The sequence below is a fragment of the Osmerus eperlanus genome, chromosome 14 (assembly GCF_963692335.1).
Source record: "Osmerus eperlanus chromosome 14, fOsmEpe2.1, whole genome shotgun sequence".
NCBI lineage: Eukaryota > Metazoa > Chordata > Actinopteri > Osmeriformes > Osmeridae > Osmerus > Osmerus eperlanus.
Genome location: NC_085031.1, coordinates 13,012,527 through 13,031,597, shown reverse-complemented (window position 1 = coordinate 13,031,597; position 19,071 = coordinate 13,012,527). Strand labels below are relative to the sequence as shown.

General features: G+C 43.6%; 1 protein-coding gene across 2 annotated transcripts in view; it reads left to right on the top strand.

Moving 5' to 3' along the window:
• The window catches only part of nr3c2 (nuclear receptor subfamily 3, group C, member 2), a 56,456-nt gene that overhangs the window by 23,524 nt on the left and 13,861 nt on the right, over nt 1-19,071 (top strand). For both annotated transcript variants that reach the window (XM_062478695.1, XM_062478694.1), the window contains exons 3-4: nt 10,710-10,837; nt 18,678-18,794. In XM_062478695.1, coding sequence (XP_062334679.1) covers nt 10,710-10,837; nt 18,678-18,794 — 245 coding nt within the window. The remainder of the gene's footprint in view (nt 1-10,709; nt 10,838-18,677; nt 18,795-19,071) is intronic.

The following is a 19,071-nucleotide window of genomic DNA, read 5'->3' as shown; positions in this document are numbered from 1 at the left end:
CAGATCATGGAAACCACTTCGCATTCTGAACAGACAATGTGTGTGTGTGTGTGTGTTTCACTGTGACATTCTCTCAAACGGGCCTGCTTGTGCCAAAAGGCATCCTAACTCTTGTGCAACTTTGACCTTTTCTGTTTGATATTTCTATGCAGAGTAATACATTCCAAATTGTGTGGGACTGGTTGAAACAAGAATCATGAATGTTCTTAAAATGACCCAGCTGATATTTCATAATCCTATCATTATTAATTAGTCATTGTGGACTTTAACTGTGAAAAATTGACCTTTAGGACATTTGACTAGAAGATTTTCACATTTTAACTTCATGTAATTTAGTTAGATTAGTTAGTGGGTGTTTTCGCACACACCTGATTGCTACACGCAAGACAGCAGGCGTGCAGTTGTTTGACCAATGGCCATCTGGGCCAAGTAATCCTTCATTTGCAAAAAGGTCAAGAGGCAAGGTTACATTCAGGACAAACAGGCACCAACGTGTGTGTGTGGCCCCCTATCCTCCACAATCTTCTATGTCTTTGTTCCTTAACATTTTGAGACCTTTTGTGCTTCTGGGTCTGAATCTTAAAGTTGACCTTTTCAGAAATAAACCCTGTAAATTATAATGAGCAGTGTCTGATGCCTTGTAGTGGTGAGTAAACCAGTCCACTGTTGTTTTAGCCCTGTCTGCCTATTCACTTCATTGACTAAAGCGTGAAAAGGTTAGTCCTTTTTAGGCTGCTTTAGGATTTTAAGGTGGGGAATTCATAGGACAAAATTCTGTACATACTATATACAGTATAATCCCTGATAAAAATGTGAATCCTACTAGAATACGAACTCTTTGTCCCTTCTTTGGTAAGCAAATTGGACTGCTATGCTTTCATGAACCAGAATATCTTAAAAATTTTGTAGCTAGTAATTTGGAGAAAATTGTATCCCATTTGTTTAATAGCTGCACTTCCAATTCTGATCATTTACTGCTTTGGAGTGAAGGGCAACATTTTGCTGTGACAAGTTGACCTTAGCAACAGACTGAGGGTGGATGGAGGGTGAAAGAGACTGGGGTACTCTGCATTGTGCTCCACAGCTGTGTGATAGGAAGCCTGCGAGGCTGGCCTGAGCAGGTCTGGAGTTAACGTGCAGAATGTGCCGGGCCCTGTTCTGCTAACCACCTGGCAGCTGTCCAGCTGGAGGAAGCCCGGGCTTGGCCAGAGACACACAGGCCGCTCTCTCTTTCTTGTGGTTGTGGTTTCATACTCTGTGACTTCCCTCCACCGCTCAACCATTAAACTACACATACAATAAACACCACTGGCAGATTTGCTTGGCAATTGGTGAAAAAACAAACATGTTGGCAACAGTATAGCTTCTTCTATGTAAACAGCTACCCTCCCCACCCCCACCCAATTCACCCACCCACCACCGTACTACACATCTTCCGGCGTCTGCAGAATGCCAAATGACTGGTTGGAGGTGACAGTGATTGCTTGTGACGGCTAATGCGTTGGGTTGCTGGCAACATGTGTCAGTGCAAGCGTGCTTTATCCTAGATTCAGAGTGAGGACATCTCAGAATATATGCTGATAAAAGAGAAGAAAAGGTTGCTTATGGGGGGGAAAAAAATCATGGTGCATGCTTTTTACTTCCGTACATTAGTTTTGTGGCAAAATAATAAAATAATCCAGGGTTCTTCTCAAAAAGAGGTGTATTTCAATGAAGAATGTGAAGTGTATCAGGGCAGACTGTATTACTGAATTTAGACAAATAAGATGCTTAATAATTTACAGGGGCTTAGTAAGCAAGCTTCCTATTTCATTTGTGTTTTGAGGAACATTCTTATACCACATTACTGGTGTATTGTTTATCAAGTTTTAAACATTGCGGCGTCAGTTTGTACACATCGATGACATTCAATGTTTGTTTCAGCGAGGTCTATCTGAATCCTTGCCAAAACGTGAAAAAGAAAGACAGAGATACTATTTCATATTTAACTCATAAATTGCAACTGGCAGAGTTGGCTGTCAGACAAGTCGAGGGGATTGCACTCTTGTCAGGGCCAAAGCCATTGTTTACTGTCCTGTAAAGCAAACTCAAAAGCCCAGATGCAATCTTCAAAGCTCAGTAACGGAGCAAGGAGGCTTGGGGTCAGGTTGCAGCATAGTCAAGGAAAGGGTGGATGCTGCTTCCCCGTCACTGATAAAGGTGGCAGCAACGCTGGAAATCAGAGAGTGTGGGCTTAGGTGTAAGTGTTGTATTCAAACACTGCTGACCACAAGGCTCATCTTGGATGACCACATTCCTCCCTCCTCCTTAAGCCAACCCCTACACAGCTTAGTAAGGTGAGGGCAAACAGGTGCCCGGATGTCCCGATGGAAGGTAGGGACGACGACATGAGCTTGTGAAACCCCCCTGCCCTCTCCACAATGGATAATCTCAACACATTAGGGATTTGCCTTTCCTGTTTGTCCTCACTGGTGTAAGCTGGTGTCTAGAGGTTGAAGGTGTGCGAGACAGGTGTGGGCAAGCAGACAGGCTTTCAGTTGCTTCCAACTGCAGGCCCGTGGATTGTGGAGCAGTCTAAGGGAGGGGGAGGAAGAGGGAGGAGGAAAAAGGGGAGGGGAAGGATTTTGAAGGTTCAACGCAAGGGGAGGCCCATGTCACAAGTTCACAAGTTGCTGAATCTGGAAGACTGGAGGCCCTTGTAAATGAAATCCAGTCCTGTGGCTTTGAAGTAGGTCTGTTTGTGTGCAGGTTTCTAAGCCAGATTAGGCTAAACAGGCCACCGTAACACCAAAAGGAGGAGAAAACACTGCCTCATAACTGTTTGGTTAGATTTACTGTACAACCAACTTGGGTTGGTGAGTTTACTGTACGTTTATAGCGTACAGTTGGTTTCATCCCAAGAGGGAGGAAAATATGTGTTTGACTCAACAAGACAGTCTTTGTTTAACGGTCCATTATGTGTTTAACCTTTTTGTGTTTTGGACCAAAAACTCTTGTTTGGGGTATTGCTCCATTTCCCATGTCGGGAAAATCCCAGCTCATGCCTGATAGTTTATTTCTTAAGAATTGACCCAGGATAGGTTTGCCAGCTACCTATTCTTGGCTTTGCCCATATTAAATACCAAGTATGGAGAGTTGGCAAAAGTTCCTGGAAATTGAGCAACAAAAAACAAGTTCACTAATAGAATACAGCACCAGGCTTGTGAGATTTTGTCTTCCAAATCCAAAATAAGACACTGTCTTAGTGCCACGACATAACTGTTCTATGTAATGGCCGTTGATCAAGACAGGGTCTTTGTCCAATCACAGAAATAAGAGGATGCAATAATTAGTCAGAATTATCATTCATGGCCATCATTCTAGGTTTTCATAGCTCCTGTCCTCTTATGTACATGTTAACATGGGGAGCTAAAGGTTTTCTGAGGAAACCAAGATAATCTGTCAGATTTGTGCCGTAAAGCCGATCTTTTTAACCTTGATCTTGTAATAAAAGCAGACATTTACGACGCATGACCAGACCATGGCTAAGACATCAGAGTTCCTTCTACTGCAGATCTTGATAAACAAACACTGAGTCATACTACATGACTAAGATCATACCGTATGGATTTGATTACTACCCCTTCCTCTGCTTCTCTTTCTCTCCCAACAGCCAAAGATATTTATATGTGCCTAATAACAGGCTGTCACATTGCTGGTAGATTCATGCTGGCAGACTAGCAACCCGGATTGGTTGTATTATCTCATTCAGGTGATTAGGTCTAAGGTCGGTTCACTACTTGTGACAGTTGACTTGGTCCCTCAGGCTTAGTTTGAGACACTGCAATTACCACAAATCATATTTACCCCCTCCCTCTCTCTCCCCCAGGGATAGATTAATATAATCTGAATATATGATGTTGATTATCTTCTCAGTTGTGTGCTACTTACAAATGTCCCCTTTATCAAAAATAAATAATAATAAAGATCCCACAGACACTTAATTCTTTTCTCGTTTTATCATTCCATTCCGACCTCAGCTGTGCAAACTCAGCACTCGAGCGAGTGAGGTCAGCTGCACAGAGCCTCAGACTGCTGCTTTAACTACCAGTGTGTCCTGATGAGAGGGAGCCAGCCAGATGCCTGTTACCCAGATTCAGTGTAGCACTAAAAGAAGCCTCCACCTGTGTTAGGAGAGGGAAATCTATAGGTGCCATCCGACTTGTGACAGTGTGTGTATACTTAGCAAGAAAAGTACTGGAGGTTAAGGGACGTACAGTACAACACATGTACTGTAGATACAGGTGACACATACGCACATGAACTGACTGCCAAACGGGATTATTACAACAAGAAAGGAAAAAACTAGAAAATCAATATATGTTGTATTGGAAAAGGTCAGAGAAAGTTTATAGGTATAGTCAGCTGTGTTAATGAAACAACACAAACAAACCAAAAAAGGTCCAAGAAGGAATGCAATTATGGCAAGAGATGGAATCACACCACAAACAAAAGCCTTGTTAGTCTGCCATTTAAAAAAAGAAAATTCAATTGACCTTATAATACCATGATATGACCACCATGAACATGTATTTGTCTATAGCTAACTCTTCAGCCCTTCCTTAAATCAAAATGAAATGAGATTGGAATGGGATTCAACATTGACTGTGACACAACTGTAATTTAACCTGGACTAAGAGGCCTATCATATATCTGTGTGCTCGGGTACTAGGGAGCACTCGCCTGCCAGGGTCACCTTCAATAGAAAAGCTACTCTCTGGTGGAGCTTACTTGCTGTATATTACCCAGAAGCCCCCACCCTCCGTCTCTCTTTGGGAGGTGGTGAGTGGGCGTCGCCCTGATGTTTATACTGTTTCACCGTGGTTACATAACTCGTTTTGCCCTCTCTTCCCCTCACTCTCTCTTTGTCTATCTCCTTTTGTTGGTTTTAAACCAATCTACCTTTAGCTTTGTCTACATTTGGCTGTGTGGTTTACATAAGTACTATAGCTGATCCAGACTGAGAGAGAGAGCGAGAGAGAGACACAGGGCACCGCAGGAGCTATTGTTTGTAGAGCTGAGGGTGCTTCATTTCAGAAAGGCTGATCCACTTGTCTGAAACCGGGTGAAAACCCTCTGCAATGGGTCAATGTATCTGACATGTAGCTCATGGATGACATCCCCCCCAAACACACACACACACACACACACATCAGCATAACCCCCTGACCCCTACACTGTACACCCTCTGTACTACAGTGGATGCTCTGTAGGCACTCCACAGGGTGTACGTTTGTCTGGGTGTGCGTGTCAGAGAGAGTGGGGACAGCCTCACATGCATGACAACAGCATTGTTTTCTGTACAACAGGCTCCTTTTGTGGACACCGTGGCTGTTGACTGTCACTGTGATGCTAATATACTTATGTGGGTCAGCAAGTTCGATTCCCTCACTTGGTACTTGTCCTGTCCACCCTCATCGCCCGTGAAATCATCTAAGGGCCTGTAATTCACCCCTAATGCATTTATGCTCGCAACCTGTGGATGACGCCTCCCCTTAATGTGTTTCTCCTTGTCCCGTCTGTTTTATGACTTCCTGTTCAGTTGCCACGGCAACGGGGATAATGTATCCTAGACACGAAGTTCAGAGAACCTTTGACCCTTTGCTGCCTCGAGAGTCCCTATTGGACTGTGATCCATAGTGACTCTCTCACCCACTAACTAATCAAAATAAAATAAATTGCGACTAGGTATTAATCCCTTGGGCTGAAACCCAAATGTGAATAACTCTTGCGCTAATCCCCCCGTCCCCTTGGCTCGTAAAACAATAACTTAGACTACATATCCAACATCTCATATTTGAGTAATCTTTGCCTGGCTAACCGACCTCTGCTTGGAGATAGTCCGCGCTGACTAAGCATTCTGTGGGCGGCTGAGAAATGAGGCATGTGTGTGTGTATGTATATGTGTGTGTATATGTGTGTATATGTGTATGTGTAAACGATTCGGAGTATGCTTCTACTGTGACATCCAGATTAGTTAAAGAGAGAGAGAGAGACAGAGAGAGAGGCAGAGAGAGATACAGAGAGAGAGAGGCAGAGAGAGACAGAGAGAGAGACACAGAGAGAGACAGAGAGAGAGAGACAGAGAGAGAGAGAGGCAGAGAGAGATACAGAGAGAGAGACAGAGAGAGAGGCAGAGAGAGAGGCAGAGAGAGACAGAGAGAGAGACAGAGAGAGAGAGAGAGAGAGAGAGAGAGAGAGAGAGAGAGAGAGAGAGAGAGAGAGAGAGAGAGAGAGAGAGAGAGAGAGAGAGAGAGAGAGCTGCTTTAGAATTTGAGCACACACATCTGGTCCCCACTGCTCCCTGAACACAGACACTCTGCTTTAGTTACTTCCTCACATTGAGAATCTTTGCACCCTCAAATATCACCTATTCCCCAGAGAGAAATGGAGAGAGAGAGGGTAGCACAAAGAAAGAACAAGTGAAAGAAAGAAAAAAGGAAAAGAGAAAGAAAGATTATTATGCCTAGAGTAGTCAAGTATTTGAATGTCCTCGATTTTTCTCCCTGTTCCTTGCTGTCTATTGAGAACTGCATGCACCTCAGTCTGCACAGTCACTGCAGGCCAGCCCAGCTGTCTGTGTGCTAGCTTCTGGCTGTTTCATAAGCAGAGAGGGAGAATGACCTACATACAAGGCAGAGGGAGGGGAAGTCACCTTGTCTGGGGGCTGGCGGGCTTGGCGAGTGAGCTGGCTGGCTGGCGTGCGTGAGGGAGAAAGACAAGGGGTATTGGGTTTTAATTGTGACGCAGCAGAGGTAGCAACTGGCCGACCGGACTGGGCCGGAAACTCTGTGTTGTTTATTCCAGTTTGAAGCTTGTGTGTGAAGCATAGTTTGTATGTCGACTGGAGCAAACACATTCACCCAGAATGCACAGGTGAACTTGCACCCGAACAGACTAACTCCCACGTACCAAAAATGAAACAGTAACGCAGACACACGGCCCGTTGCCAGATACTGTAGATCTACTCAGACAAACACCTCACCAGAGACTCCTCTAAATGCCCTAACAAATTGAATGTGTGTGTAGATGGATGGGGGGGAATTAGATCAGTGCTCATGATTGTATCTCAGTGTGCTGTTGGTTTAGATCACCCCCCCCCCCCAGCCAATCCTGAAAAAAAGTGTGTGTGTGTGTCTGGAAGAGAAGACAGCTCATTTGATGAGGGATGTTGGGAGAATGCTAACCAGACAATCACCTTGCGTGTTATTGATTGAGATGAGGGGTAATTAAGCAAGAAAGACGGTAGGAGAGCTGCTGCTGCTGTCTTAATACGACATGTCCTGTTTTTGTACCTATTCAGTTGTTCTTGTTTTGGCTTATTTGTGTGTGTGTGTGTGTGTGTGTGTTTGTTTGTGTGTGTGTGTGTTTGTGTGTGTTTGTGTGTGTGTGTGTGTGTGTGTGTGTGTTTGTGTGTGTTTGTGTGTGTATCTCTGTCAGTCTGTGGTTAGTTCATTTCTACAGGGTCAATGTACTGTAGCTTCCATTCATCGTATAAATAACCAACAAAACCCTTTTGTTGAGACTTTGGTGTTATGAGACGCCGTTCCAAGTACCAGCACCAGATGTTATGTCTCTGCCATCTGAATTACTGATACAGATTGTTATTATGTGCTGTTCAAGATTCTGCCTACTGTACTGCTGTATGTTTACACTCTCCACTGTAAGCCATGTGCCACCAACTCAAAGGGTCACTTTCCGAGCGATACACAAACTCATTCTTGTGAAAACTGGATAAAGAAACTATGTCAGGTTTCAGTGGACAACAATCAAATACTGCAAAACTGAGTCAGCCCAAAAATATTTTGGGAAGTTCGTCTGGATACAGTACCTACCAAATATACTTATTTCCTTCCCTGTCTCCTCTCCTCGCTCAGATCCATCCCTTTCTCCTACTCTGGGGATCTGGGAGATTGATTTAATGGAGGGATGTCACTTAAATTATAGATTTGAACCTGATTTGGTTAATTACATAAGCACTCATGGACTCATGCATTTTTCTCCAATGACTGAATACAATTGGCTGACGACTAATGAACACACCTGTCCTGAATTGACTTTTTTTTGTGTGTGCATAATACACTTTACATAAATTGCCTCACAAATAGGTGGAGTTACGTTGCAATTAGGGGGTCAGATGGCTGAGCGGTTAGGGAATCGGTCCATTAATCAGAAAGTTGCCGGTTCGATTCCCGGCCAATCAAAATGACTGTGTCCTTGGGCAAGGCACTTCACTCTACTTGCCTTTGGGGGAATGTCCCTGTAATTACTGTAAGTCGCTCTGGATAAGAGCGTCTACTAAATGTAATGTAAATGTAAATGTAATTAGTAATGGCAAATGAAACAGGAAGTATTCTTAGGCCATGCTTGACTTGACTGTGGACTGTAGGAGGCGGCAGGAGGAGGAGCATGCACCCCTATACATCATAGTATCCGAAGTAGAAAAGGTCAGCTGCTTCAGGTTCCTTGGGGTGAACATCAGCGATGATCTCAACTGGTCTGCTTACACGGACAAGGTGGTCAAAGCGGCACGGAAACGCCTCTTCTTCTTGAGGAGACTGAAGAAGTTTGGCATGGACTCAGTCATCCTCACTAACTTCTAGAGATGCACTATAGATAGCATACTGACTGGTTGCATCACAGTGTGGTATGGGAGCTGCACAGACAGGGACCGCAAGGCCCTACGTAGTGTGGTCCGGTCTGCTGAGTTCATCATTGGCAGGAAGCTCCCTGCCCTACAGGACACCTACCACACACGATGCCTCAGGAAAGCTGGCAGGATTCTAAGAGACTGTTACCATCCATCCTTCAGTCTTTTTACTCTGTTACCTTCTGGCAGGCGATACCGAAACATTCTGTCTCGCACACAAAGACTGGACTACAGTTTCTTTCCAAGGGCCATCAGGCTTTTGATTGAACATTGATATGGCATTGATACACTGTTGACACTTCTCACTAGCCACTGTCACTTTCAGCTACTAGTTGCACTTTCAGCTACTGGTTGCATCAGCAATATTGCTATAACTGTACCCCACTTGTCTTAGGTTAGTATAGGTCATTAGGTTAGCATAGGTTAATATGTGTATTAGAGGTTGAGTATAACGTATTGTATATTATTTTGTATATTAGGAGTTTTATTATATTATATTTTAGTTTATCATAGGTGTAATCTATGTTCTGAGTACTCATATGTCATGTGATGCCAGGTTGCTTTGCGTTGTCTTGTCCTAAGAATTTCAGTGCCCTGTCTGAACTTGTGTTGTTCTGTGCATCTGACAATAAAAGACTTGAACTTGTTACAGAGGGGTCAAGAGGTTTACATGAGTGTCATCAGTAAATGGAGACCAGGACGGTCTATGACTAAGTCCTTATCTTGGTCTTCGATAACGGGTTTCACTTCTGGGCCCCTGAGGATGATTAACTAGATTGTGTGCTAAGAAACAGAACAGGATGTAAACAATGAGCCTGGCCCTGAGCATGAAGGAGCATTCTCCTGACTATAGCTCAGCTGATTGATCTGGCTTTCCTCACTGGGATTCAAAAGGAAAACAGTTCATAAAGAAACGTGTTCATCCCCTAAAGATGTCCAGACTTAGGGTTAAGTATTGTGGTACTTAAAGGAGTATTAAACAAAGTTGTTGAAACTCCCTAGCTAATGTCCCTTTCGAATGTCTGTAGCATTTGTGTCGTGGCATAGCCTGTAATTAAAGCCTAAACCCCTAACTAGACGAAACTACATTTTGTACGTTTAAAATTGTTCAAATTTGTCTTGACATCCTCCATTGTTGTTACTTACCTTTGACCTTGAAAGCTTTTGTGCTTAAAATGTGCTGATTATTTCAGGTGTCTGTGTTTACTTTGCTCTCGGTACAAAGATCCATTGTTTAATTTGACCCTAACCCTATCTCTCTGACCCATGACCACAGTCAAGACAGACAGATAAACAGTTGGGAGTGCAAACCGAAAAACAAGCAGGTGTTGTGTTGTTGTTCCTCATCTTTGACCTACTTGATACCAGCTATAGTAATATGACAGCAATATGACAGCCTGCTTACATTTACATTTAGTCATTTAGCAGATGCTTTTATCCAGAGCGACTTACATTAAGTACAGGGACATTCTCCCCAAGGCAAGGAGGGTGAAGTGCCTTGCCCAAGGACACAACGTCATTTGGCACGACCGGGAATCGAACCAGCGACCTTCTGATTACTAGCCTGATTCTCTAACCGCTCAGTCACCTGACTGCTTCATGCAGTTAAATGCAATTTCATGTCCCTGCTTTCTCATTATCTATCTCAATTATCTAGTTGAATCTGTCTAAATCTAAATTTGTTATTGAAGGTCAATTTCCCCACCTCTTTCTCCTTCTGTCTGTCCTTTGTTTTCGTCAGCCTGTTGGTCACCTCATTAATTATGACGGTTGGTGTCAACTCTCCACACCAGGGTTATACTAGAACTCTAGCAGCGCTAACCCCTTCTGTTTTGGGTTGGCATGTCCCTTAAGGACTAGAGACGTTCCTGCGCATCATCTAGGGTGGAAGGAACGTTCCACCGCGTTCCAGACATAAGGCTCATAATGTTGTCGTGGAACGTTTGACCTTGTTTAGGTTCGTCGTTAGGTTTTGCGATGAAGCTAAAGGACGTGTCTTTTTGTGTTTCTGCTTCCACAGCTCATCGTTGAGGCAACCGTCATCAACTGCCAAGGTGTGTCTGGTGTGCGGGGACGAAGCCTCGGGATGTCACTACGGAGTGGTCACTTGCGGCAGCTGCAAAGTCTTCTTCAAGAGAGCAGTAGAAGGTATGGTTTATAATTTGACGTTTTATTGTCAGAACAGTAACGATTGTCTACTGTTGGTTTAAGTCTAAACACCTGGTACTGCCCTTTTCAAAATGACAGGCCTCTGTGTGAAACTCAAACTGTATAACGATTATGCCATAAAAAAAATGTACATTCATTTTAAAAGCCTACATGCTGTTGGTGGCTTTGTATATAGCATTACAATAATTAGCAACCATTTTGATAGTCATTTGGGTTGTGTCTGTACTTCAACCTCTTTATTTGAAGCAGCAGGTGAAAACGCTGCTGCATATCCATGTGACAGTTGTGCAGAAGACTTGCACAGAAATGGGTTAGATTCCCCAGTCAGTTTACTCAGGCTATCCGTCCAAGTTCTGAAGAAAGTCATAAACTGATGTTGGTGAATTTAGTATTTTTGCCCCCAAACAGGTGGGTTGGCTCTAGAATGATATCTCTCATCAAGAGAAACATTAATCTAAATATGTGAGTTGGACATCTTGACTTCTTGTATTTTACAATGTTTATAGCCCAGGTTGAATGCACACCCATAAATATCCCCATGCACAATATGCTGTTACTGGTGGAAGCCTGCTCTATACTTCATCTTTGCCTACAGGTTCAAAATCTGCATTTTATTTCTGCCTCTTTCCTGAGGCATAGGTCTTAACTCATTTTAGGGCAGCGTTTGAATGTAAAACACACTCACACATTTCAGCATGTGGCAGGCCGTCAGCCAGTCAGCCGGACAGACAGCAAACCAGCCACAGTCTTGGAGGGTGCTTCCCCAAATCTTGAGAGGAACAACAGTCGAGTCTTATCAAATCATGTCCTAATTCGATGACATTTACAGTCAATATGTTGCCCTCCAAACTGAATTATGCCCCCCAATGCTTATCGAATCAGAAATGCCATCGTTCTGCTCCAAGTGTGCCTAAAGGGAAGGAGTCACAAATGACAAATTAATCTCTGTGGATTTGTGTTCCGTCATAGATGTCTGTGAGAATCTACTTCATGGATGAATTCCCCAGTCTCTTCAGCTTAGTTGTTATTGTTATTATAGTATTAAAATATTTGAGTTATTATTGTCCACAGATCTATGCTCAAACACACTGGATATGCTTCACAAGAGCTAACTGCCAACCAAGAAGAGGTAGAACTATGTGGTATCTCACTCCCACGGCTCCAAATGAACCAACTACTGTCTCGTTATCTTGTTCAATCAACCTACACCCAACATTATGTCCTTACGCTCCATATCATTTTCCATGTATGGTACACTTCTTCTGTGACCACACAATAGCAAAAATACAAGCTTGAAGAAACCATTTAGGGGTGATTAACAGGTATTCTATGCTTCATTTAGCACAAGGTGCAAGCTAATGAAGTACTTTGTTGGTACACTAGAGACCAGTTTATTCCCAGGAATCCAAGCTACTAAACATCCCTTTGGGTCTAAGGACTTGACAAGAGTGAGCTTGCACACCACCATCAAGGTTTTGTACGTCGCATGCCAACAAAGAGGTGCGCCAGTTTCCTGGTGCTTCAGTTACCTCACCTGACCTGGAGTCAGCTGCAGACACGAAATAGAGGGAAAAGGTTGGAGGGAAAGAGAGAGGTAGCACAGAGAGAGGGGGGGGGGCATATTTAAAGTACAAAGAGACAGAGGACAGAAGGGAGGATGGGAAGTAGGGAAGGAGACAGAAGGAAAGTGGAGGGAGATTGATGCAGAATAGAGGGGCAGAGAGATGGAGTGAGTGGGAGGGAGCGGAGGAGAGGGTGAAAGAAAGAGGAAGGGGGATAAAGAGAATGAGCTGAAGCGATGTGTCAGCAGTGAGCTCTGAAGGAGTGTAAGTGGGGATGTAGACGTTCCACTCCTTCCTCCCCCTCCTTCCTCCTCCGCTCACAAAAATCTCAGGCGTTTGTGGGTGAGATATGAGAGGTGACTTCACAGCTCGGGCATCAGTGCAGCTGGGGGAATAATCACACTTCATTTCTGCAAAACTGGGCTAACAAACGTTCTACCTTCTAGATTGTTCAGGCTCATTAGTCCAGTTCTACTGACTCAGACTTGATTCTGAAGCTAGTTGACTAGCATGTGTTGGCTAGGATGTGCTGACCAGCATGTGTTGGCTAGCATGTGTTGGCTAGTCAGCGCCTCTGATTAAACCATGCAGAGGAGATGACTTCACATTTCTTGTGGCCTACCAAAGGTAGAGGAGATTTTCCAGAGAGAGCTATTCCTTTAGTCAAATACTATTTCAAATTCCACGAACTAGCTAGCTAACTAACTACTGTAACTAACTTAACTAAAGTGGTGCTCAATTAACCTTTCCTGGCACAATGCTAACCAATAGTTCCACACTATACCAAAATATTTTGGACTTGAAACAAATCTTTTCGTCAATAACACTACATTTTAACTGGGCTTTCTACCAGACCAGCTTTCTTCGCCACCCGTAACAATCTGTCATGGCAGGTTTAGCACACTGAGACCATTTTTCTTAGCCGTGGCTCTCTCGTTCAGAGCTCATCTCAAGTTGTGCTACTGAGATCCACAGTGCAGGGATACTACATTTGAAATTTGCATCAGTGTAATCTAGCGTGTATCTTTTATTCAAGGCGATATGATGTATTGTCTTCTCAATGCAAATGAGCAAACAATGCATTTTTTATGGAAAGTCCAGCCACAGATGCTCATGACTCAAGAGGTTTTGGTTTATGTACTGAAGACCATATTTTACCAAGCCTAAATCTCTTTGTACTGTATAAACATATATTAATTATCTTAACAAACAAATACTCAGATTCCTAAAGTTTTTTTCACAGATACAATGCTTAACAATAGATTTTTATCTTCTGTCAATAATTTACATTCTCACCTTCTAGGGGACTACCCACCACTCAACCCACCACTGTGGATCTGTGTGTGTGTGTGTGTATGTGTGTGCAGGCACGTGTAGATACAAGCCAGCTGTATCCTGTATCTATGTGGCTAGTTGGAAAACTTTGACAGTCTAACTATTCTGTGCTAACTGTTTTCCCCCAAATATCACGTGGCTTGGTTTTAGATGTACTCATCTCAGAGAAATCTTTTTCTATTTGGCTGGAAGCAACTGAACACTGAATGGCAAAGTTTACAGGGACAACAACCAGCCTTGTTAAAGGCTGGCTGGAGACTGGTTACCATGACGCTGATGTGCTATCTGTCCCGCCTCTCCTGCATGGGGCATCTGAGGACAAGCCTGGTACAGTTTAAAAACTGAGTGATGTGCCGATGTACCAATGAGATCTAGTTCCAGGAGAAGCCCCACCCCCCTCCCTCAATTCTACATCACAGAGGGTTAGGGTTGCCTGGGGGTGTGTGAGGCTCAAATAACTGCAGCTTGGAAGTTAGCCATGGCCTCTAAAACCCTTCAATTATGTTTATAATGTCCTTTGATAAAGTGATTAACATAGTCAGCACACTACTGGGATCACTGTTATATTGTACACACGCACACACGTTAAACAGAAACAGATGAATGACAAATTGGAACTTTCCGCAACACTGGAAACAGATGCCATAAGCCTGAACAGGCTCGAACATTTGAAGGAATTGCAAACAGCACATTCCAAACCTGTATAATAGTTCTGAATGTTTAATGCTACCACAATAACGGCCACCACTAACAAGAAGTCTAAAACATGAACGTGTGGTTGGTGTTGCGGATAACCAACATTGCCAGGGCGGACTTTAGAGCAATCCATACAATCTGCATTAGACTGGAATTAATACCACAACCTACATTTAAGTGTGTCACCTACATCACTCACTAATAACCCTAAGGAAAAGCAGCTTGTGGTGGGCCACCTGTACCTCAATCCAGAAGGCCAGTTAGAACAACAGTACAGGGTCTTGACTGCAAAGGACTTTGATACACCTGACCTAAATAAGCATGTATAGGATATTCTGGGTCAGGGTGGGGGGCGGAGGGTGCTGGCTAGACTTCAGAGTGTGTCTGACGATTGTCCCCAAAGCTGACAGCACATAAAAGCTGAAGCCACAGTAGACACTCTTAAGGTTTGCCTTCGCCTCAAAGTGAAATGGACGCAAATGACAATACATCATGAGGGCTATAGTTCATAGGTTGAGCTATTTGATTATTTAACACACAAACCTCAGGTGTCCTTAATTGACCTTGGCCTGGGGTAAACCAAGCCACAAATGCATGGCCCTGTGGCACTTATGGGGGGGGGGGTATAATATCAAGCCATCTCTTCCTCTAACGATGCCATACCTTTGTTCTTTGACATCAATGCAAAATGGGTTGGCGGTGCTTGGCAGGATACACCTTTTGTGTTTAACCAAATAGGACACCAAATCTGATCGTTTTTTTTATCAGTGTTTTCACAAGCGATCGGTTTGCTGTTGATACGGTTTGGTGTGTTTGCGTGTCGGTTGATTGTTCATTATTGTATGTATGTTATATGTATGTGTGTGTGTACCGTGTGGCAAGTTGATATCTTAGACTTGTTCAAAGGCTTGTTGTCTTTCATTGTTTATTCTGCACCTCATATATCAAGTTAGACAAACCATGTATTATGTGCCACCTGTGCAATTAGATCAAGACATGCATCTGCAAGAGTTACAGTATAAAATTGCACAGGACTACTTGCAAAACAAGAGAATATTTCTGAAATTACATTCATGATGAGCACCTGTGACTCAGGTGACTCGGCACCTGATGAGGTGAGGAACGGGAAAGTCCAAAACCACCAAAACAGGAAGTGATGAGTACAGTGTTTGCATCAGGGGGCAATGGGAAACAGGAGATGGGAAAGGACATTTGTGCACCAATTTAGGTGGTGGCAGATAGAGCCATTTACTCTGATTTGTCTTGAACTTGACTAACTTTCTCATGTTTTTTAAAAACCACAGCTGCGGCAGGAGAGTGGCTCTTCCTCAAATCGAAAATCTATTAAATAAGCTCTTTCATGGACGTCCAAACTGAATATTGGCTAATTTTGGCTAGTCAGAGTAGGCTGGAGAGGGAGAGATGAAAAAAGGGAGAGACAGAAAGATAAGAGAAGGAAAGATAAGAGAATAAGAGGAAAGATAAAACTGGGAAGCTACTTGACCTCTTTGTTAAATCAGTGCAGCCTTCTCAGTAAATGAACAAATACATAAAATAGAATCAAATGACTGTACCATGTATGAAATCTCTGCAGTTCTCACGCCTGTTATCCTAGTTACACACTATAACCCCAGCTAATAAAAGCCTACTGTTCAAAGTTCAACAAAATGACTGTACATCCTGGATGTCATACTGTATGCTTTTCTGACAGACTACGCTCTGAGGATTCTGAAAGCAATATTTATGCTTTCTTCTGATGGCTTGCCTACTGTCAGGCATTGAGTGTATAGCGAACAACATTGAGCATAGCCAACAACATTGAGCGTAGCCTACAACATTGAGTGTAGCCTACAACATTCAGTTTAGCCTACAACATCAGAAACCCACCGCTCCTTAGCCAGGGGCCTGCATACAAGACATTATCTCTCCCTTAGCGGGACCTCCTCACAACTCCACTGCTCTAGGAGTTGACAAGCAGACTTTTTCTGCACAGCAGGCGGTTGCCAGGTTTGTGACGTCACTGGCTAAAAGCAGAGATGGGTATACTCATACTATACTTAATGAAGTCCCAGGGTTGCCATGTTCTGAAATGGTCAATAGTTCCTCGAGGTACTTACCAGTGGGTACTGGTATTATTGGTCTGATAAATACCTAATTCCAGTAATATTACAAGATAATAATTATATTATTACACAATACATTTTTGGGGGAGGAATGCATCAAACAAATGTACAGTACATCATTTTCTTAAGATTCTATGATAAGATTTCATTGCTTCCTTTGTGTATGAAAAGCATTATAAAGTAATAATGATGTCCCACTAAAATGTGTCCTACTTCAGGAAAGGCTGCATGGAACACAAACGCACAAAGTTGCATGAGTTTTTGAACAAACACACATTCAAAGAGACAAACTGTCCACAGAAGCAATACATGGAAATGCATTGCTTATCAGCAAAAGCACCTCTGGTAAATGTTGAGAAACACAAAAGTCCTCATTCAGAGGGATCACACACATACTTGGAAAGACAGATATAGCTAGAAACACACTGACACATGCCTTTGTGGATGCATACTAACACACCGCTTCACACAGACACACAACACATCCTAACGTAAAAAATTAGGCTTTCTCAGAATTTGCGCATTTCTGCGGTATTTGACAATTATTAACACGACTCGTGGGAACGAGTCGGGACGCTCGACAGAAGGGTTGCAGTGTTTTCCCAACTGACAATTGGCTGGGTCTGTCCGAGCAAGAGAGGGGCGGGGGCCAGAGGGGGGTGGTTCGACGTTGTGTTTCCTGTGTCGCAGTTTACTGTTTTTCAGAGCAAGAAAAATGGGCTTATGTAACGGTCATGTGACTTTGCCAGAAATAGTGGTGAGGCTGGGCTACAGCTGCTGCCTCTCCCCCTGCAGTTCAGTTTCTTGGAGTTTGGCAACACTCAGACACACACACACACACTGCACAGCTTCTCCTGGTCCCTACAACAACTTAGACTCTTTCAGCATTCTTTCAGCACACACAAACACACAGTAAAAACATGCAATGAATCATACCCATGCACGCAGTGACGCAGAAACATGCACAGGGATGCACAATTATTTATGCACACACAGACTTCCATGCAAACATGCATACGCGCACACACACACACACACCTAACACAAGAACTGTCTCACACTAATCCAGACATGCAATATGCATGCATGTGCACACTCCCACACACTGAAAGACAAATTCTAGTGCATACACACTCAATACACGGGCCCTATCCATGCGTGGCTGCACAAATACTTTCAAACGTGTGCATGGAGATGCAAAAGCACTCAATCAGACCTGATGTGCGTGTGCCCGTTTACATTGTCTTCAGCTCTGGTGTGTGTGTGTAAGTGTGAGAGAAGCAGTGTGTTTGACGCCACCATGCCATGCAAGCGCTTTGGTTGTCCCTGGACTTGCATACTCGGTGTGTGCGTGCAGCTACGTGTGTATGTGTGTGTGTGTCTCTGCGTGGGCGGCGCTCTGAGGCTGGCGGACGTGTGGAGAGGGGAAGAAGAGAGGGATGGAGATGGAGGGATAGAGGAGGAGGGAGGAGAAGTGGAGAGGAGGCGTACAGTGAGGAGCAAGTGGAGCGGAAGGAAGCCCTCTGAAATGGGAGATCATTGGGTTTGGCTGAAGGCTAGACAGGGAGGCAGGAGGGACTCGCACCACGTTAGCATCACTGTCAACACTAGCCTAACCATGGCCAGTACCTCCGCTTCAACGCATTCTAGGAAAAAAAAACAACAACTCTGATCCATGAATTAGATATAGTCTTCTTTTTCTTTTTTTTTTTCTTCTTCTCTCCATAGCTTTCGCTCACGCACATGCCCCAGATCCTTCAGTGAAATCATCAAGGGGTGTTTTCTTAAGGAAATACCACAGTGGAATAGTCCCTTTGCTCATGTGTCATGTACGACATTGGTAGCTTAAGAGGAAGAACTGCTCTGCATCTTCTCTTTGAGATACTACATTTAAGATTTATTTGAGTGTATGTGGTCCTACACTAAAGGGGTTCATGTAGCTCACTGACATAATTAATAGTCTTTTTGTATCAGGTGTTACTAATGATGGCGTCCTTTGGCTTCTCTCACAATGTTCACATTACTATAATAACCTTTTTTCCCCATTATAGTTGCCTTGGATTTGTCTATATGCTAAGTGCACTTCCTGTCTCTGTTTCCCAGGGCAACACAACTACTTGTGTGCCGGGAGGAACGACTGCATCATCGATAAAATCCGGAGGAAAAACTGCCCTGCGTGCCGTGTACGGAAGTGTCTCCAGGCTGGGATGAACCTGGGAGGTATGGCACACTTCATGTTCACATCCCCCCCAACTCCACTACTTGCTCCACATCAGCGTTTTGTGACTCATCATTTGAGTCAGCATTCTTGTGTATCCCGCTCTGCTGATGAAAAGTGAAAAAAAAAAAGAAAAATACTTGTGCTGTCAAAACGTTTGTGTGAAATTTGCTCATAACACGTCTGGGTTTTTCTGGGTGAGGATTGAATTTTGGGGCGCTTTGGAATGTTAAAGTAGAAAGCATAACGTGTAGGCAACTTAGCTAAATGTAAACAGCA